Source organism: Mesoplodon mirus, assembly GCF_964341445.2.
Source record: "Mesoplodon mirus genome assembly, chromosome: 8".
In the NCBI taxonomy this organism is placed as follows: Eukaryota; Metazoa; Chordata; class Mammalia; order Artiodactyla; family Ziphiidae; genus Mesoplodon; species Mesoplodon mirus.
Window position 1 is genome coordinate 33,458,886 of NC_138984.1, and position 21,522 is coordinate 33,480,407.

Sequence of the window (21,522 nt, forward strand, 5' to 3'; positions counted from 1 at the left end):
ACATGCATAAAATTACTTTAACTAAAAATCTCTGAATAATGAAATTTTTACTTTCTTTTTGCATATCTGTATTTTCTAAATTTTCTACAGTTAACTTGTATACCTTAAATTTAAAATTTTTTAAAGCTTGGTATAAAAGTAAAACATCTTTACTACTTTTTCTCAGAGCATAAATCTAAATTAGAAAGTCTATATATTGTCATGCTTCAAATGAGGTTCATTCATTACAAAATGAAATTTTATATTTTAAAACTTAGTTAGGGCCTCCCTGGTGGTGCAGTGGTTGAGAGTCCGCCTGCCGATGCAGGGGATACGGGTTCGTGCCCCGGTCTGGGAGGATCCCATATGCCGCGGAGCGGCTGGGCCCGTGAGCCATGGCCGCTGGGCCTGCGCATCCGGAGCCTGTGCTCCGCAACGGGAGAGGCCACAACAGTGAGAGGCCCGCATACCGCAAAAAGAAAAAAAAAAAAAAAAAAAAAAACTTAGTTAAATGTTATATTTTGACAAAAATCATAAGCCAAAATTATTCAATAAAAAAGTATAAACCCACCTCACAATGACACCATAAACTGAAATAGTACATATCTTTCCTACTATTCTAAAGTTTATTATCAGGAAAGATCATGTAGTAGTTAAATTAAAGGCATCAAACAAAACACTGGGGTTTTTTTAGAGACAAACTGCTTTGAAATGCTTGAATGACTTTTGTGTGAAATGCATGGATCAGTTAATGCTTTGGTTCAACCAAAGAATAATTTTACCAGTTTAAATCTAAGTCACAAGACATAAATTAAAAGAAAATGCTGATATTCCTTAGATATAGTTAAGAATAAGTTTGAAAGGTCCTTGGCCAGATAAGTACAAAAATCAAGAGTAAACATTTTAAAACTTTAATAGCAGTTTGTCAGTGATTTTAAGTCTGTTGAATTCAATTTAAAAATAAAATGGGGGCTTGTATTTTTAACATCTTTTTTCCCCACTCTTTTTAGAACTACTTTGCTACAGCCACCAATAATCTCTTAACTGTGGAATCCAATACACACTCCATAATGCTTTTCTTCAAAGCTATGTTGAATTTGACATCCCTCTACTTTCTGAGGCAACCACTCACTCCTGGCTCTCCTCCCATTCAAACTCCTGACTCTTCTTCCTCTATCCTCCTCTTAAAAGATAATATTCTTCAGAACTCCCTGACTTTTGAGCCTCTTCCCTTCTTACTCTCATGTAACTCTTCAATAATTGCCAGTATGACAACTCTCAAATCTTTATTTCCAGCATAGACAGCCTTCTGAACTCCATTCCGTGGGGTGTTTCTCTACCTAGATATCCCCCAGGCACTGCAAACTCACATGTTTACCTGAAAACCTAGTGAATTTGCACTAGCTAACTTGATGAATGGGATGACCTAGTACCAGTCTGCAAAACCAAAAAACCTGAAAATTATTTTAGGCTCTTCCTTTTCCCTCTTCCTCCATATCTACACATTGAAGGGCTATCAATTCAACCTTCTACCAGGGAAATTTAAATTTTGATATTCAAAAGGAGAGAATAATAAAAAATTTTCATTCATCTTAACAACTTTTTAGAGTAGCGCATAAGCTCCTTAAGTCAAACCACAAAGGTAGTAATATTCTTTTCCTAAGGGCAAATCTCACATCTATTGACAAAAAATACTCATTTCTTGCTTTCCTTCACATCTAACTTCCTAAAATGAACATGTAACCAATACTTCTAAGCTGATGATTTTGTTTTGTTTTGCCTTAGAGTCAAACAACATTACTTTCTTTATATACAAAGTCATTATTAAGCCAGAGTAAATTGAGGGCTATTTCTATCTACACTTTGCACATACCAGAGACTTATTAAAAATGGGTTGCGGGGCTTCCCTGGTGGCGCAGTGGTTGGGAGTCCGCCGGCCGATGCGGGGGACGCAGGTTCGTGCCCCGGTCCGGGAGGATCCCACATGCCGCGGAGCGGCTGGGCCCGTGAGCCGTGGCCGCTGAGCCTGCGCGTCCGGAGCCTGTGCACCGCACCGGAAGAGGCCACAACAGTGAGAAGCCCGCGTACCGCAAAAAAAAAAAAAAAAAAAAGGGTTGCGGTGGCAGGGCTGGGGGAAAGACCAGCAGGCGCCATGTCGGGCCGCGAAGGTGTCAAGAAGAAGCCCCTGAAGCAGCCCAAGAAGCAAGCCAAGGATATGGATGAGGAAGATAAGGCATTCAAGCAGAAACAGAAGGAAGAGCAAAAGAAACTTGAGCTAAAAGCAAAGGCCATGGGGAAAGGCCCCCTGGTCACAGGTGGAATTAAGAAATCTGGCAAAAAGTAAGCTGCTTCTTGTACCTGAAGCAATGATGATCCTTAATTCCATTCCTGTTTAAACATCTGGATTAAACATCTGGATTCCCTGCCATAACATCTGTTGCTACCCATAGCTAGAATAAGTGTTGTCTTGGAACCTACTGCACGTTTAAGAATAAACTTTTGTAAAAAAAAAAAACAAAAAACAAAAAATCATACAGTGGCTCATCTTGTCTTTAGTTCCTCTCAGCCATTTCTACCTCAGCTATGAGATCCGCATAAACCCAGCCCAGAATCCTGCCAAATTGTATTCTTAAGCCCCTGTCCTATCCTGAATTCTGTACCACCTGGAATTAAACCAACTCATTTGAAATGAAAAAAAAGGGGGGCTAAATTATAAGGGTTGATGTATATTGATACGCCTTGCCAAAAGTTTCACTTACGGGCCTCCCTGGTGGCGCAGTGGTTGAGAGTCCGCCTGCCGATGCAGGGGATACGGGTTCGTGCCCCGGTCTGGGAGGATCCCATATGCCGCGGAGCAGCTGGGCCCGTGAGCCATGGCCGCTGGGCCTGCGCGTCCGGGGCCTGTGCTCCGCAACGGGAGAGGCCACAACAGTGAGAGGCCCGCATACCGCAAAAAAAATAAAAAAACAAAAGTTTCACTTACAATTACAACCAAAATTGTATCAATAAATTACAATTTTCTCATTAGAAGAATATTCATTCATCCGTTTTTTTCCAAATCTATATATAAAAAGAGGTACATGCCTTTTTATCTGAATAAAACACCTCTAAATTCTGTTTTCCTTATGAAGCAAAACTTTTATTCTGAAAAGGAAGTTTACTCTGAGCTCATTGCAAAACTATCTATTTCAGTCATATTCCAGATTTAGCAGGACAAAGGGCAACAGCAGGAAATGGAGCATCACCAAGATCCAAAACAAACTTGGTTTAGAGTAAAAAAAAAAATCCCCAATCATTACTGGGATAATTAAGCGCTATGCTTGAAAGCAAAAATAAATACAGATTAGAAATTAAGATGGAGGGACTTCCCTGGTGGCACAGTGGTTAAGAATCCTCCTGCCAATGCAGGGGACACGGGTTTGAGCCCTGGTCCAGGAAGATCCCACATGCTACAGAGCCCACGTGCCACAACTACTGAAGCCTGCGCACCTAGAGCCCGTGCTCTGCAACAGAAACCATTGCAATGAGAAGCCTGCACACCTCAACGAAGAGTAGACCCCACTCACTGCAACTAGAGAAAGCCCGTGTGCAGCAACAAAGACCCAACGCAGCCAAATATTAATTAATTTAAAAATAAAATAAAATAAAAACTAAGACGTTCATGAGCACAGCTTCATCACTACTGGTAAAAAGACAAGAGAGTATTTCCCACTATCATTATACCATATAAAGACAAAATGGAAGTAATCTTGATACACATACTCTCATGCTCATATACGTATTCTTTACTTGCTAATAAAGATTACATTTTATATTTCTTAGCTTACCCTTAAAGTGCATTTAAATACACTCAATTCATTTTGTTCTCAACAACCTTGAAAGATAGGCAAAATAATTATTTTTTCCATCTGACACATGAAAAAACTGAAACAAAGAAACTAGGTAACCTGTCTTTGGGTCCTTAAAATCAGAAACAGAATTGGGACTAAATCTTGGCTCTAATTCTGAAGTTTCACAAAATTTTTCAGTGTAAATTGAACCTCAAAAAAAAAAAAAAGCTAGTGACAAAAATGAACCATGAATTTTAACCCACATTGCCACATTTCAAAATGTCATGTTATTACTCACTTTGTATCTTTTTACTGAGTTAATGCATTTGCCACTTTCCATTACACAGAACAAAAATGACTTAATCTTATCAAAGAATCTGAGGACCCAGTTTCTTCTGCATATTTTGGTGACCAACTGTAGCACTACCAAAAGGCTAAATGTTGAACAGAAATATATCCTTATGCCTAAGGGGAGCAGTGGAGACAGGGATATGTACATATCTGTTCTATGCAACATACGAATTCCAAAAAGTTGTATGATAATGTAGAAACCAAAATTGTTTTCAGCGCCATCTCTCTTACCACAAGCACATTAAGAAATAATGTCAAAAGAAACAGGGAATTACATGGTGCCTAACACAGATAATATAAACTAAAATCTTTAGATATTAAAAAATAAAGTTACCTTCTACACATGAGAAAAGTATGCTCAGATGAGAAGTAGTTAACTACTGAACTAAAATCCAGATACAAAATTAAACCTGTTTCCAAGTTAATGTTTAACTTATAAGAGCTATATGAAATGCACTGTTGATGAAATCCTTGACCCTGGGTGGGGATGACTGGAGGCAAGAAAAGTTCAGACTACATAACTTAAATTAGTAGCCTAATACATTAGTGAAAGACCCTGTATAGAGCAGGAATGCTGGGTAATCAGAAATCATCCTGCCTCTACTATGTAATAACAACTACATGAGGTTAATAAATAACCTACTAGGAAGATGCATGTTCTTAACAATGCAATTAAATCCTATTCCTAGAAAGTGAAAAGTTAGACCTGAAAACTTTGGTTAAAAAAACAAATTGCAAAGTTTTTTACCCAAATTCTTTTGAAATATTGCATTTAATATACAGGGACCCATCTGGTAAACTCTGAAACCAGGAATTTATTTTAATTCTACTTTAAAAACTTTAATCACTAGTATTTAGGGTTGCAACTAAACCCAGATTAATGGGAAGAAGACATATTTATATATCTCCTTAGTATTCCTTTGACCCAACAGAATTATCTAAGGGTTATTTCTGATACAGTCCTATTTAAATACCTATTGAACTTTCATAATGCTCAATGGCAACCTTTAAAACATCACTTTACATAGAACTCTATGATGGCACCTTAATATTCATCTATTGCTAACACACTGTGGAATACACGTGCTGAGGTTAGCACTGTAGCAAATACAAAAGATGTCTTAACCATACATATTGCCCTGAAGCAGACCTTCATAAATCTTCAAAGTCGTCTTCTTTAATCAGGTATGTATACAGTGTTTGATATGAATAGCATACCAAACAGGGCAGCAAAATAATAGACAATGTTTAAATTTTAATCATTAAGGATGAACCTGATACTCAAGAAAAATAATTGGTCACCTTTGGAGGATGCTAGCAATCAAGTCATTATTCTGAAAACAAACAGAAAGAATAAAAGTTTATTTTGCCTGCCTTCCCTTTAAGGAACTGTCATCAAATAACTGATGAGAAGACATTTCTCTATATATGTTCTACTCATAAATAAATGATAAAACCTGAATATTACAGTTTTGCAAACTCCTAATGAAATAATTAATGCATATAGGCAAAAGTCACTGATGGCCAAGACACTCATTAATTATTCTAGCCTCCAGCCGCCAAGCAGAATGTGAATCAATCAAGTCTCTAGATCTGCCAGTTTGCAGACACCAATAGAAGTAACAATTAAAATCAAGTGAATTCAACCAGCAAAACCCAGACTGAGGAAATTCTAATGCCAAAATCTGGTTTCTTCAACAAATAAATAGAAGGGATAAAAAGTGTGGTGAGGAGGAACCCATAGATTAAAAGACTTAACAAATTTTCAGCAAAATACAACATGTATGTTTTGTTTAAATATTGTGTCAACCAAACAGTAGCAAAGTAAGAACATTTATGAAGCTACCAGGAAAGTTTGAAGACCAACCAGATATTTGAATTATATTGAGATTATGTTTTTAAGAGGAGTTCTTATAATATAATATATTTTAAAATATTTATGGATAAGATATGTTGTCTGGGATTTGCTTTAAAATAATTCAGGGGTAGACGGAAGGGTAGTGGAGGGTTCTACATGAAACATCACTGAATATGAACTGATAGCTACTGAAGCACAGTAACAGATACAAAGGATTCAGTACAGTATCCTCTCTATTTGTGCCTGTTTGAAATTTTTCACAATAAAAGCTTTAAAAAGAAAGATGAACTAAAAAGTTCTATATGATAATCCATAGAAAAAGAACAAAAACGCTCCACGTCCCTCAGAGGTCAAAATAAATGAAAATCTTATGGTGAGTTAGACAAGAATTCTCCTTGTATACACACTACTACTTGACAAATAAGAAAACTGAGACCCAAAGAGATAAGTCTTGCTCAAGGTCAAAAAACAAAGCAGCAACAAAGCCAAAACTAGACTGCAAAATTGCAAGCCCAAAAAGAGATCTTAGTTGGAGCTAAGTTAAGAGAAGATCTGAGCAGTCCTGAAGTAGTCAGAAAGCCTGTCAAAGGTACAAAAAAAAGTCTTAAAAGTTAGGAGAAAAAAAAGAAATGTCAGGTGGTTTGAAGGGTTATATGCTAGACTGACAGCAATAAGGCTAGAGAGAAAGTACTGTAGAGAACCAGGTATTTGGTAATCATTCTCACTAGGGAAAAGAAGTGTTAAATCTATGATGCATATTTGGAAGCTACTGGAATTCAAGGTATCAGAAGAAAAGAAAGTTGTTGTCTAGCTTACAAGTAGCTTATTCATGAACTGGTGAAACATAAAATCATTATTTTAAATAATAATTTTTTTGAAAACCGTTGAAAAAAATTTTAATCTTATTAAGTGCACAAGTGATTTAAATCTTAAACATAAAAATGGGATTTATCTTCCTGTCCAAGAATAGGCTTCAAAATTTGACCATGAAGGTCCTTCATTATTTACTCAGACATTCTCATAAAACAGTAAGGATTCACTTTTATGTTAAGTCATTAAGAACAAGATTCTGTTTGTCGAACAAACTACACTATCTTTTCAATAAGCACAGTGTCACCTGAATAAAACATGAACTCGACCTAGAAACAATATAACTAATTAATAAGGCAGTGTAACCCCATTTACTTTTTGTCATTCTGAAAATGTAAAACCTAGTAAGTTTGATGGATTTTTAAAAAAATAATTTTCAAATGAGTACTGGGCATGCATACTAAAATGCATTTTTAATTTTTGGCTGACGTGTTAGTGACTGTTTTCAAGAGTGGTGAATTGGATCCCTTTTTTATTGGAAGAGTGGTATATTTTTAAAAAGACATTTCTGGCATTAAATTACACAAGACTAAAAGCTATTTTAAAAATTCATATTAAATATTTCAAAGTATATGTCCTTCAGTAACTGTAAACATACCAAACCAGGAAGTCATAAAAAATTCCAGTGTGAGCTCTAATATTTAATATTAAGATAACTGAGATCATCTGTTAAAGAATAACTTCAAAGAACTTTTAGTTGTTTAAAAAGCTGAAAGTATAGAAAGGGAGCCCTACAGGATAATGCAGAAATGGAAGCTGAGACTTGAGAACTTCACCACAGACCTAAAGTAACTTAAGGAGTAAATTAGAGATGTTGCTCTGACCCTTGCCAGTATCTTCAAAGTAGTAATATAGCTCCTCACTTGAAAAACATATTTTTAAGTAGTACCCTTCTTCTCCAATAACCTAAAATCAAAGCTAACATGTAAAAATTCACATAAAGACGAATGGAGAAAAACTTATTTTTGAATGACAAAGAAAAAATAATGAGCAGTCATAATGGATAAGAGCATGGACTTGAATCAGGCAGTTGTGAGTTCCCGGCTATATACGGAAGCAGAAGGGGCTGCTTCTCACTAACCCCTTTAAACTCTGCATCAGTTTTTCTCAACAGTAAAAAGGATAATTACGATACCCATCTCACAGGATTGTTGTGAGGATCAAGAGAGACAATACTTAGAAGGTGCTAATATCAGGGCAAGCTTACAGTAACCACCTCAAATCAATAGCATTTTTATATAATAATCTTTTAATTTAAAAGATTAATTATGAGAAAAATCCTTAATGCTCTTCTCATAAAAATATCTCTATCTGTACTCTCACTTGTGGGAGGAAAAAAAAAGCACAAACAAAAATACAAATGTTTTATTTTTCTCAAAGGTCATAATTTTACTTATATAATTTTAGGATCCCTTCAGACAAATATCAAATTAAAACCACATCCTACAGTTTTTAAGAGCATGCCAATATCGTGTATGTGTTCAAACATGAAAAAGTGGAAAACAGAAAATCCTTGTTTTTTAAACAAGGTGTTTAAACAAGGTTTTTAAACAAGTGTTCTTAAATTTGGGGTCATTACTGTGAATAAATACGCTATTATCCATTAAATAAAGTGCTAATAAGGCCAGTCACAAAATTTTATAACAAAGTATTTTAAAACTTAGAAATAAAAAGGAAAGCAGTTACCTTCGCACAATAAAGCATCCAAAGTTCAAAGAGTCTCTCTCTGGATGCCATTCTGGCTTTCACTCTGGCACTTTAATTTTTCCTCAAAAAAAAAAAAAAAAGTTCAAGACCACAGCATGTTCATTTTATTTTCCAAGTTTTTCAGCCGTTACAGTAAAGCTCAAAGCAGTAGGGAAAACAAAAAGAAGTGAAACAAATGGACTGTCTTCTGGTCAATAAAATTCGGTTTCAGCAGTTACTCCAACCTATCTTCATCAGTGGTCGTTGGGCAATTAGATAAATCTGTGAAAGAGAAAAATATGCAAGGATTTGCTTTAAAAAGAGGCCATGTTAATAATTATAGGTTTATCAGAAGTAGAGATTTATCTACCTCACTTCCCACCAACAACCGGCTAAGCTTTTACAACTGATTGGATTTCATAGAAACTTGTGTTTCAGGAAAACAGCACAGCTAATACAATATATCACATCAACACAAATCGGAATCCTCTTGGGCAGAACTCAAAGATGAGTACTCATAACAAAAAATGTGTCCAATGATAATAAACAGAAAAAACGCCGTTCCCATTCATACATTTTCTATAAACATAGAAAAAGTACACTTACTACTGACATATTTCAAAGACACAGAATCCCTCAGAATTTTCTAGTCTGCTTCTTCAAACTTGCTGGGAATGTTTGTCGTGTGTTGCAGGGCAGGGCGTGGGGAGGAGGGTGAAGAATTCCTGGTTTGTTTGTTTGGACAATCCTCTGAGAGTGAAAGTCGACCTGCCCACCTGGCCTCTCTACCTCTCCATCCAGTAAGAAGAAAGGAGCACGCACGCACCGGCAAGGAAAACACCCAGGGAAAGCCTCAAAAATGTTTTGGGGGACCTTTAAATTTCCTCCTCGAATCCCAGACAACCGAAAGGGAGGCAAACTTAAGACATGCCAAGCTGCCAAATGAAGCTTTGGAGAGGGGGCAAAGCGAGCTTGGTGTCCCCCGACCCGCTATCCACGCCCTCCCGACCGCACCGGGACACACCCGGGTCAACCTCGCCCCCTCACGGCCGCCCCTCACTCTACGGCGCGTTCCACCAAGCACCCGGAGCCCTCCCATTTCTGCCACGCGGCCCCCTCTTCCCTACGACCTGCTCCCCCTTACCGCGCTCACATTGGATGGTTGTGGTGCCGCCGCCGCCGCCAGGCCGACGTCTAACTTGCTTCCCCTGCCCCCTTCCCAGGCTCAAGCCCCGTATCACCCCGCAGCTAGGCAAGAGGGCGGGAGAGGGAGGCGGGGCGGCGACAGCGCGAGGCGGGGCGCGGGGCTGGGAGGAGACAGGGGCGGGGCTGTCCTCACGGCTAATGATTCCGGCCTCTAAGGATTTCCACGCCCCGGGGCAGTAGCTGCTCATTGGTTGAGAAGGCTGGGAAGGGGCGGGATGGCCTGAAGCCGCGCCCCTGCATACCTGCGCAGTCGCAGTCGACCCGGCTCGGGAAGACCCGGCGGCGGTGTGCGGCGGCTCCCGGCGGAGCGCTCCAGCGCCCGGCGGAGCGCTCCAGTCTTCCCCGAGGTGGGCGCGTAGGAGGGCCGACGTGCTTACGTCCACCCACCGCCGCTGCTGGGGACTAGCAGGCAGCGTTCGGCTGATGGCGTCATTTCCGCGAATCATCTGAGGGCAGGGAACCGTACCGTGATAACTAAAGGGGATTTCATTTTGATTTTTTTGTAAAAAGGAGATTCGTTGTGGGAGTGTACAGTGAGAACAGACAGCTGCTCCCACACCCCTGCAAAAATCCTTTCCCTTAATCGTGTTTGTGCCTCATACTTTCGCTGTCGCCGGGTGTCAACTGCAAAGGGTTTATTTTACCACTACTCAAGGCTTCAAAAGGGTCTAGCTCTTACAAGAAAAGAAACAAAAGGAAAACGGCAGCATTTACTAGCTATAGGCAACTTTGGGGGGGGAGGGATGTTTAAGGAGAGGGGAAGACTCTTGAGATTAGTACACCTAAACATTTTTAAAAACCTTTTATTGTGAAAAATGACAAGTATAGACAAAAGTAAGCTAGTATAATGAAATCTTATATACCGTCATTAATGTCCCATCTTGTTTCATCAATACCAGCAGCTGACAAACTGTAAAGAGTCAGAGGGTAAATATTTTAGGTTTTACAGACCATCCTGCTTGCAACGTAACAAAAATCAAAATAAGAATATTTTATGATGTGCGAAAACTAGATGAAATTCAAGTTCCAGTGCTGTAAAGCTTGTTGGAACCCAGCCATGCCCATTCCTTCACTATTAATAGCTGCTTTCACCCCAAGGTGGCAGAGTTGACATTAATTTAAAGTAGTTGTTTGCAAATTAGGCCTTTTGAAGATCTCTTCTTGGTTCTCTAGCAGGCATGTGAAAATATGTGAAAACTTCGGGGGAGGGAGGGGGAGAAATTACTCTTGCTGCAGCATCCCCCATTTTAGTAATTAGCAGCTCCATTCTCCTAGCTGCTCAGTCTCAAGAACCTAGGAAGTATCCTTGCCATCTTTCTTATATACCTCACATTCAATCTAATCCTTTCAGCTATATCTTCCAAATACATCTGTGCTCTAACCATTTTTATACCCCACCACCACCACTACCACTAAAGATTTACCACTAAATCTTTTCTGGATTATTGCAGTAGCCTTCCAATTTGTCTCCCTGCCTCTGCCTATGCACTTTCCCCACCTATGGATTCTTCTCAACATAGCAACCAGAGTGATCTTTTAACGTAGAAATAAGATGTCACTCCTTTGCTAAAAACCGTCCACTGGTTTCCCATCCCACTTAAAAGTCCCAGCAAGGACCTGTGTTTTCCTCCCACACTTCCCTCTCTAACTTCTCCAGCTACAGTATTATTCTAGCCTTCCGTTATATCATCCAGACACATGGCTTCCTTGCTGCTCCTCAAATTCACAAAGCACACTCCAGTCTCAGGGATTTTACATAAGCTGTCCCTCTACCTAGAGAGCTCTTTCCCCAAATGTCCACACACAATCTTCAAGTCTCTGCTCAAGAATCACCTTGTCCGTTGCTATAGTCTAAATGTTTGTGTCTTCCCGAAATGTGTATGTTGACATCCTACCCACCAAGGTGACACGTAGTATTAGGAGGTGGGGCCTTTGGGGGGTACTTAGGTCATGAGGGAGGAACGCTCATGGATGGGATGGGATTAGTGCTCTTATAAAACAGATTTCACAGAGCTCCCTAACCCTTTATGCCATGTGAGGATACAGGAGAAGTCTGGGACCTGGAAGAGGGCATTCACCCAACCATGCTAGCACCCTAATCTTGGACTTCCAGCCTCCAGAACTATGAGAAAGAAATTTCTGATTATAAACTACCCAGTCTGTGGTATTATTATAGCAGTCCAGGCAGACAAAGACATCTGTGAAGCATTCCTTGACATTTCTTTAGAAAGTAGCATCCCCTTTTCTCCCTTAATCTATTTTTCACTATAGTATTTGTCAGATGACATATAATTTATTTGTTTATTGTGAGCTTTCCTCTGGTAAAATTAAGCACCATGAAAACAGGGACTTTGCTCTCAGGTCTTTGTATAGTGTCTTATACACAGTAGGAGCTCAATAAACATTTGCATACTGTATAATGAAATAAATTACCTATTTCACTACATGTCTCTGTACTTATTCCACCTCCAGTTTTCCTCCCACTAAAAACTGTTAGTTTACAGCATGTTGGATTCATCATAAAAATAGCACTATGAAACATAAATTTAATCGGTATAAATTATACCAAAAATAATAAACGTGTTGTTCATAAACAAAGGTGATAATATTGTTGTACATGTTGCTTCTCAAACTTTCAAGTGCATACAAATCACCTGGGGTTCTTGGTAAAATGAGTAGGTCTGGGATTCAGTGGGTCAGCGGTCTGCCAAACCCCCAAGCGGCACCAATGCTGCTGATCCACAGACCACACTTTTGAGCATTAAAGTTCCCACAGTTAACAGAAGATGTATTTTGCTTTGTTTTGGAAGTAATACTGATGGATTTGCATCCATCTACTCTCATCTTCTTCACCTTCCCCTTGTGACTAGTGACACAGATATCGAAGAGATATAGTATGTGACACAAAACCATGCCAATTGCTACGTGTAGGTATTGAATCCTCAAGCATGACATTATAGCTGTTAGAGCCAGGGAGAGATAAATACATCATCTGGGATGACTCATGGCTGTTCCTACTGGGATACAAAGGATGGTAGTGTTTTGTTTTAGGGTCTGCATCATAGGGACAGGCCCCAGCTTTGCTACCAGTAAGGAGGCTCCAGGGCACTGACTTCCCCTAGTTAACTCACAAAGGACTAATATATGTAACCTGTGTGGCAGTTCCCTCCTTTCCGTCCTATAGATCTCTAGCTATGAACTGAAGAAGAGAAAGTCAAGGAACATATTGTCTCTGAGGAATCTGCTGGTTGATTCTCTTTTCCATCTAATAATTTCAATAATGGGATAGGTTGGTACCCATCAAACTTCTGTGAACGAGGATTATCCAAGTCTAATTTCTCCTTTCCCTTTTCCCTCAGACAAAATACACACTGAATTGCAGTGGAGGATTAAGCAGTTCTTTTGCTGAAGGTTTCAAGTCTCCCAAAGATAGAGTCGGGGGAGTTCAGGAGTTATGTCTTTTTTTAGTTAATTCCTTTCCTTATACCACATAGAAGGAAACAAGCACAGTTACTCTCTGCATAGACTTAAATAAGATGTGTCTCCTGGGCAATCCCCAGTTCCCTTAGTTCTCTCAATTCTCGGTTTTCTATGCACCCTATCTTTAAGCTGTTCCTCTCCAATGTCCCCATTATCCTCACACTGTAAGTGTGGGACCCAGGCCCCTCTTGAGTCTGTTAAATTCTGCTGCATAAGGATGCCAACGGCCTTCCTCTGCTGACGCTTCTGAGGGCTCCCAGGAGTGGGGAAAAGCTTTTTTGTCAGTGGGTCCTTCAACAACACTAGGTGTCCCTCTTCCAGTGTCTTTCTAGCTACCTTTCTCCTAACAAACCTCAGGTGAATACATTTTCTTAATAAGACTGTTACTCAGCAGCCTTCTTAAATAATATGGCCTTGTTATCTAAAATCATGTTTCTGACCAGCTTTTCATGATAAAAGGCATACTCAAGAACTGAAATAGCCCTGCCTAAATCCACTAGATGGTTCTGTGCTCAAGTAGTTTTGAATCTGATGGCAGAGTTAGGAATTTCAGTTCTCCTCACCAGATATAGCCTTGGAATGTTACTAAATTAATTAACAATGAAAATTACATCTGCCAAGATAACTGGAATATTCATGTCTCTCAGGGCATTATTTTGCCATAGAAAGAATACATAAGGAGGTAAAATATAACCTTGGGATTGCTTTTTTTATCTTGATTCAGAGCAAGTTAAATTAATTAAATTAACTGGATGGGTAGTGACATCTTGTATAATAACCTGCATGCAATCATTCCCACAATGGGCAACCTGCCAACTGAAGCAGATACTTAATTGTGCTAGAGAGAACAAAGTTTTCCCTTGGACAGGGTTGGAGGCACATGAACAAACTTTTGCTTTTCAACCTCCCCTTTCATAAATTCTGTCCTGTCCATTTCCCTTCGATCCATACCTTTTCAGTTAGCATGGCTAGAGGCTTATCGAGTTTATTGATCTTTTCAAAAAAACTAGCTTTTAGTTTTGTTGATTTTCAATATTGAAATATTGAATATTCAATATTCTTGCTCTTCTTTTTCTGGTTTCCTAAGGTAGAAGTTTAGATGATTGATTTTAGATCTTTCTTCTTTTCCAATATACGCATTCAATGCTGTAAATTTCCCTCTAAGCACTCCATTCGCTGCATCTCACAAGTTTCAACAAGTTGTATTTACATTTTCATTTAGTTCCAAATGTTTTACTTTCTCATGAGATTACGTCTTTGACCATGATTTATTTAGAAGTGTGTTGTTTAATCTCCAAATATTTTGGGATTTTTTCGAGCTATCTTTCTGTTACTGATTTCTAGTTTAATTCCACTGTGGTCTGAGAGTAGACACTGTATAATTTCTAGTCTTCTAAATTTGCTAAGGTGTGTTTTAGAGCCGAGAATGTGGTCCCGAGAATGTGGTGAATGGTCCATGTGAGCTTGAGAATGTGTATTCTGCTACTGTTGATGAAGAAACATGGATGTCAACTATATCCAGTATGACTGATGGTGCTGTTGAGTTCAACTATGTCTTTACGTCTGCCCTGGATCTATTTCTGATATAATTGGAGTCTCCAACTATGATAATGGATTCATCTATTTCTCCTTGGAGTTCTATCAGTTTTTCTTCAGGTACTTTGATGCTCCCTTAGTAAGTGCATACACATTAAGAATTGTTATGTCTTCTTGGAAAACTGACCCCTTTATCATTATGTAATGCCCCACTTTATCCTTGATAATTTTCCTTGCTCTGATGTCCACTCTGTCTGAAATTAATATAGCTATTCCTGCTTTCTTTTTATTAGTGTTGGCATGTTTTATCTTTCTCCATCCATTTACTTTTAATCTATATGTGTCTTTAAAGTGGGTTTCTTGTAGACAACATATAGCTGGGCCTTGTTTTTTGACCTGCTCAACAATCTCTGCCTTTTATATAGTGTATTTAGAGCATTAATGTTTAAAATGATTATTGGTATAGTTGGATTAATATTTACTATATTTGTTACTGTTTTCTATTCATTGCCCTTGTTCTTTTTTTTTTTTTTTTTTTTTTTTGTGGTATGTGGGCCTCACTGTTGTGGCCTCTCCCGTTGCGGAGCACAGGCTCCGGACGTGCAGGCTCAGCAGCCACGGCTCACGGGCCCAGCTGCTCCGTGGCATGTGGGATCTTCCCGGACCGGGGCACGAACCCGTGTCCCCTGCATCGGCAGGCGGACTCTCATCCACTGCACCACCAGGGAAGCCCTGCCCTTGTTATTTGTTCTGATTTTTTCTTCCACTTTTTCTTCCTTTTATGGTTTTAAGGGAGCATTTTATATGATTCCGTTTCCTCTCCTTTCTTAGCATATGAATTGTACTTCTTTTTTTTTTTTACTTTTTTGTGGTTGCCCTAGAGTTTGCAAAATACTTTTACAACTAATCAAAGTCCACTTTCAAAAAACCCTGTACTTCTTCAAAGGCAGTGCAAGAACTTTATAATAACAAAATATTCTTTTGTTGTTGTTGTTGTTCAGTACGCGGGCCTCTCACTGTTGTGGCCTCTCCCGTTGCAGAGCACAGGCTCCGGACGTGCAGGCTCAGCAGCCATGGCTCACGGGCCCAGCCACTCTGCGGCATGTGGGATCTTCCCGGACCGGGGCATGAACCCGTGTCCCCTGCATCGGCAGGCGGACTCTCAACCACTGCACCACCAGGGAAGCCCAACAAAATATTCTTAATTCCTCCCTCTTGTCCCTTGTATCATTATTCTCAGTCATTTCACTATACATAAGTAAACATATGCATATACATACATAAGCATACATAATTGAACATATTGTTGCTATTATTATTTTGAACAATTGTCTGTTAGATCAATTAAGAAAAATAAAAATTTTTATTTTACTTTCACTTATTCTTTCTCTGATGTTTCCTTTCTTTATGTAGATCCAAGTATCTGATCTATATTGTTTTCCTTCTCTCTGAAGAACTTCTAATATTTCTTGCAAGGCAGATCTACTGGCAACAATTTCCCTCAATTTTTGTTTGTCTAAGAAAGTCTTTATTTCCTCTTCACTTCTGAAGAATAATTTCATGGGGTACAGAATTCCAGGTTCGTGTTTTTTCTCTCAACACTTTACTTATTTTTCTTTTTTATTTTTGGCTGCATTGGGTCTTCATTGCTGCAAGCGGTCTTTCTCTAGTTGTGGCAAGCGGGGGCTACTCTTTGTTTTGTTGGGCTTCTCATTGTGGTGGCTTCTCTTGTTGCAGAGCACGGGCTCTAGGCGCACGGTCTTCAGTAGTTGTGGCTTGCAGGCTCTAGAGCACAGGCTCAGTGGTTGTGGCTCGCAACCTTAGTTGCTCCTTGGCATGTGGGATCTTCTGGGACCAGGACTCAAACCTGTGTCCCCTGCATTGGCAGGCGGATTCTTAACCACTGCACCACCAGGGAAGTCCCCTCTCTCAACACTTTAAATATTTCACTCCATTCTACTTGCTTGAGTGGTGTCTGAAGAGAAGTCAGACTTAATTTTTTATCTTTTTTCCTCTACAGTAAAGGTGTTTTTTCCCCTCTGGCTTCTTTCAATATTTTTTCTTTATTTTTGATTTTCTAATTTTGAATATGATATGCCCAGGTGTAGCTTTTTTTTTTTTTTTTTTTTTTGCATTTATCTTGCTTGGTGTTCTTTGAGATTCCTGAATCTGTGCCCTGGTGTCTGTCATTACTTTGGGGAAATTCTCAGTATTTATTGCTTCAAATATTACTTCTGTTCCTTTCTTTCATTTCTTTCTGGTATTCCCATTACACACATATATGTTTTGTAGTTGTCCCACAGTTCTTGGATATTCTGTCCTGTTTTTGTTTTTGTTTTTTTTCAGTCTTTTCTTCTTTTTGTTTTTCCATTTTGGAAGTTTCTACTGATATATCTCAAGCTCAGAGATTCTCTTCTCAGCTGTGTCCAGTCTAATAATGAGTTCATCAAAGGCTTCTTCATTTCTGTTGCAGTGTTTTTGATCTGTAGCATTTCTTTTTTATTCTTTCTTAGAATTTCCATCTCTGTTTACATTGCCCATCTCTTCTTGCATGCTCTCTACTTTATTTACTAAAGCTGTTAGCATATTAATCATAATTGTTTTAAATTTTCTGTATGATAATTCTCAACATCCCTGCCATATATAAGTCTGGTTCGGATGCTTGCTCCGTCTCTTCAAATTGTGTTTTTTGCATTTTAGTATGCTCTATAATTTTTGATAGCCAGGCATGATATACTGGACAAAGGAACTGCAATTAAAGAAACCTTTAGTAATATGGCAGTCATGTGTTAGGGGAGGGGAAGGTGTCTATAGTCCTGCGATTAGGTCTCAGTCTTTTTAATGAGTCTATGCCTCTGACCTGTGTACTTCACAAATGCTTCTCAGTTTCCCCCCACCCTTAGGTGGGACAGGATGGCTACAGTGTATTGCAGTTGGGTATTCCCCTTCCCCCAAATCAGCTAGGCTCTGATAAAACCCCAATAGTTTCAGCTCTGGTAAAATAGTTTCTCTTGGTGGCAGACTTGTTAAAAACAGAATGCTCTGCTTATTCGAAAATAGTTCTTTTTCCCCTCCCTCTGTCAGAAACATGAGGGGATTTTTCTCCAATATTTACTATGAGAACCTGATTGACCTCCTCGCAATAAAACTCAAAAAGTTGGGGGAGACTCCTCCATCACTGGGACCTCCTGGAGTTTTTAACTCTCAGACTTGTTCACTCTACTCTGAGCCTCCAGTGTTTTGTCAATTACAGGTAACTTTCTCCTACCCCAGTATGGATTCCTATGGAGGATTCTGCTCAGGGTTTCTGTTCTGGTAAGATTTGGTTCTCTGTATTCACCTGTCTGTCGCTGCTGTTTTGCAGGTAGTGGTTTGCCCTGTGACCTCACATCTCTGATGGAGCTAAGAAGAATTGTTGTTTTTTCAGTTTGTTCAATGCTTTACTTGTTAGGACGGAGTGATAACTTTCAAGATCCTTGCATGCTGAACCCAAAACTAGAAGTCTTACCCATACCTTTTCAGTAGGTACCACACAGTTGTCTAAACTACTGTCAGACATACTAATGCAAACACTCTGATTCTGATTACATTGACTCGAATATGGGTGTTTCTAAAATTTTTTACCCATTTACAGATTCTTTTATTAAAGTTGATTACTTTATGTATTCTCCTTTAGAATCACAGAACTAGAAAACTGGAAGTTACCACAGAGATCATGTAATTCAATATCTTCATTTTAAATATTAAAAAATCAAGGCCTGAATCTGAATCAAACCAAGCCTCTAGACCAGCACTGTCCAATAGAAATTTCCACCATGATGGAAATGTTCCACATCTGTGCTGTTTAGTACAGTAGCCACTAGCCTTATGCAACCATTGAACAATAGAAATGTGACTTGTGCAACTGAGAAATGAATTTTTAGTTTTATTTATTTTTAATTTAGACACATGTAGCTAATAGCTACTGTATTGGACAGTGCAGCTCTAGAGCTAATTTGCATTGCAGGAAACACAGAGGATAGAGAAATAAGTTAAATGACAATTTATTAAAAATAAACTGAGGGATTTTCCTGGTGGCACAGCGGTTAAGAATCTGCTTGCCAGTGCAGGGGACGTGAGTTTGACCCCATGAGTTTATCCGGGAAGATCCCATGTGCTGCAGAGCAACTAAGCCTGTGCACCACAACTACTGAACCCATGCGCCACAACTACTGAAGCCTGCACGCCTACAGCCCGTGCTCAGCAACAAGAGAAGCCACCGCAATGAGAAGCCCACACAACACAACATAGAGTAGCCCCCGCTCGCTGCAACTAGAGAAAGCCTGCAGGCAGCAACAAAGACCCAACGTGGCCAAAAACAAATAAAATAAATAAATTTTTTAAAAACTTATAAAAAATAAATTGATGTCTAGAGGAGTTGACTAGCCCTGTAGCATACTGCTTATGGTTGACAGAACTAGAACTAAAACCCAGAACTCCTTAATTTTAGGCTTTTTTGACTATATTGTGCCACCTTTCAGAGTCCAAAGGTTGATGAATTTTGAGCAAGTTTTCTCAACCTCAGCACTATTGACATTTTGTACTAGATACTTTTTTGTTCTGGGGAGCTTTATTGTGCATTGTAGAATGCTTAGGAGCATCTGGCATCCACCCAATAAATGCCAGTACTGTCTACAAGTTGTGACGACCAAAAAGGTCTCCAGACAACGCCAAATATCCTGGGGACAAAAACTGGGGGCAAAACCATCCCCAGTTGAGAACCTCTGGTTCCCAGGATTTCCTAGGTACATAAGATGTCCTTTAAACAGCATTTCCAAATCTAGGAAATTAAACCAGAAAACACAGTAGTCAGAGATACAAAAAATGATTTTTATACAGAAAACATAGTAGTCAGAGATACAGAAATGATTTTTATACAAAAAACATTTGGCATTAAAAATACTGGAAATATCTAAATGTCCAAAAAATGTGAGGAATGAAATATATAGATGTGAAAAACCTATATTACAATATTATGCATCCATTAAAATGACAATTTTGAAGAACCTTTAAAGCAATAAAAAAATACAATGTAGTGCTCAGTTTTTAAAAAGCAGTATTTATAACTGCATATGACCCAAATTATGTTTAAAGAAGATACATTCCTCAATTTTAAAAATAATTATTTTTTCTTTTTCAAGGTTCCTCAATGAAAGCTTACTATTTTAATAATTTTTATTGTTTTAAAATTATATTTACTCAGTAACATTTTAAGGCAATGTTTCAGACAACCGGTTATCTGTTTAATCTTTGGTTTCCTGATAGAACACTTATTCAATACAATAAAAATATTTTAATTCACTTGATAAAGCACTGAACCTTTAAAGCACACTTGGGGTTAAAGCTCTAAAGCTGACACTAACTGTATGATTCTGGGAAAATTATTTATTCCTTCTGAGCCAAATTCACTCATCTGTTTAAAGGAAAAAAAAAGACTGAGACTTCCAGGGTCTTCTCTAGGTCTAAAAATATTATGATCCACTATTATTTATTGATACCACTGATAAAGTATAAATCTCTTTTTTCTACTCTAGTTTGAAGGCTTATGCAAATGTGATAGATTTGTTCAGGAAGATTAATAAATTTGAGGAGGGCTGGATTAGGATTTTAGGGTTAGAATGAACTTTATTAATCATCTGCTATCGTACAATCATACAAACTGAGACCAGGGATGGCAGCTGACTAATCCATGATCATAAAATAGAAAAACTGAAAACCAAGCACTGAAAGTAAAAATCTCCCAGAGCTAATTATTAAGATCAATGGTTTCCCATTTAGACACTCTTTGAAAAAAATAAAGCAAATGCCAAGAATTAGTAATATTTTAAAATTAACACATTTTTTATTAATGCAGTTGAACAAATAGTCATATATACACTCAAATCACATTATTCATTTGTTTAGTGACAATGTTAGATTCTCAGATCCCTCTGCAATTAATCTACAACACCTCAGGGGTTTCAGCCAATAGGAAGGGAACTACTGATAAAGACAACTAGCAAATATAAATAGGAAAGAAGCTAAATCTCAGTTCACAGTAAAATTCAAAGTGATATTTTAAATTGTATCTTCAAATGTTTACTGATACTTGACAGAATTACCCTCTTTTGAATCTCAATTTCTCGTTTATAAAATGAGAACATTCACTGCTGCCAACAGGACTTATATAAAGACAGATAATTATGTAAAAACACAATGCATAGTATATAATAGCTATTCAATGTCAGTTCCTTTCCCCTTGCCCTTTGCATTCTGAAAATTATCATGATCAAATAGGACCAGAACCTGTAAAAGTTATATACCAGGAAATTTAATGATACAGAAAGAGAAAAGAAATAAAAGACTGCCTAGCTATGAAATCTGCATCATACCCATTTAATGAACAAATTGTTCCATTTAATAGTTTTTTATTACTGGTCTGCATCCAGTCCCTTTTGATACCCATATTGATAACCATGTCATGAGAAGTATCATCAACTCTGGGGCCCATGTGTATAGCTTCCATAAGCCATGGGCTCCATAGAGCCAAGATATTTCAGAGAACCACTGAATCCTAGCACTCATTCTCACTCTCCCAGGTTGCAGATGAAGAAATGAATTGATTCACCCAAGATTACTCAATTAAGTAAGGATCAGAACTAGTTCTCTGCTCCTATTATTTCACATATCACCCAAACTACTTATTCT

General features: G+C 38.4%; 2 protein-coding genes across 9 annotated transcripts in view; one reads left to right on the forward strand and one right to left on the reverse strand.

Moving 5' to 3' along the window:
• NBEAL1 (neurobeachin like 1) overlaps positions 1–9,826 on the reverse strand; it is a 175,606-nt gene extending 165,780 nt beyond the window's left edge. For 3 of the 8 annotated variants that reach the window (XM_082631521.1, XM_082631520.1, XM_082631513.1), the window contains exons 1-2: positions 9,728–9,826; positions 8,575–8,856 (exon numbers count right to left, since the gene is read on the reverse strand). In XM_082631521.1, coding sequence (XP_082487647.1) covers positions 8,575–8,625 — 51 coding nt within the window. In that variant the 5' untranslated portion in view covers positions 8,626–8,856; positions 9,728–9,826. Of the gene's footprint in view, positions 1–8,574; positions 8,857–9,180; positions 9,364–9,718 lie in introns of all 8 variants that reach the window. The other 5 variants (XM_082631519.1, XM_082631515.1, XM_082631516.1 and 2 more) reach the window with 5 other exon arrangements.
• On the forward strand, positions 2,075–2,643 carry LOC309809789 (translation machinery-associated protein 7-like). The gene has a single exon (XM_082631227.1). The coding sequence runs from the start codon at positions 2,132–2,134 to the stop codon at positions 2,321–2,323; it is 192 nt and encodes a 63-aa protein (XP_082487353.1). The 5' UTR covers positions 2,075–2,131; the 3' UTR covers positions 2,324–2,643.
• Positions 9,827–21,522: the final 11,696 nt, after the last annotated feature.

Excerpts from the sequence above, each read along its gene's own strand:
- LOC309809789 (XM_082631227.1), top strand. The coding sequence starts at position 2,132 with ATGTCGGGCCGCGAAGGTGTCAAGAAGAAGCCCCTGAAGCAGCCCAAG.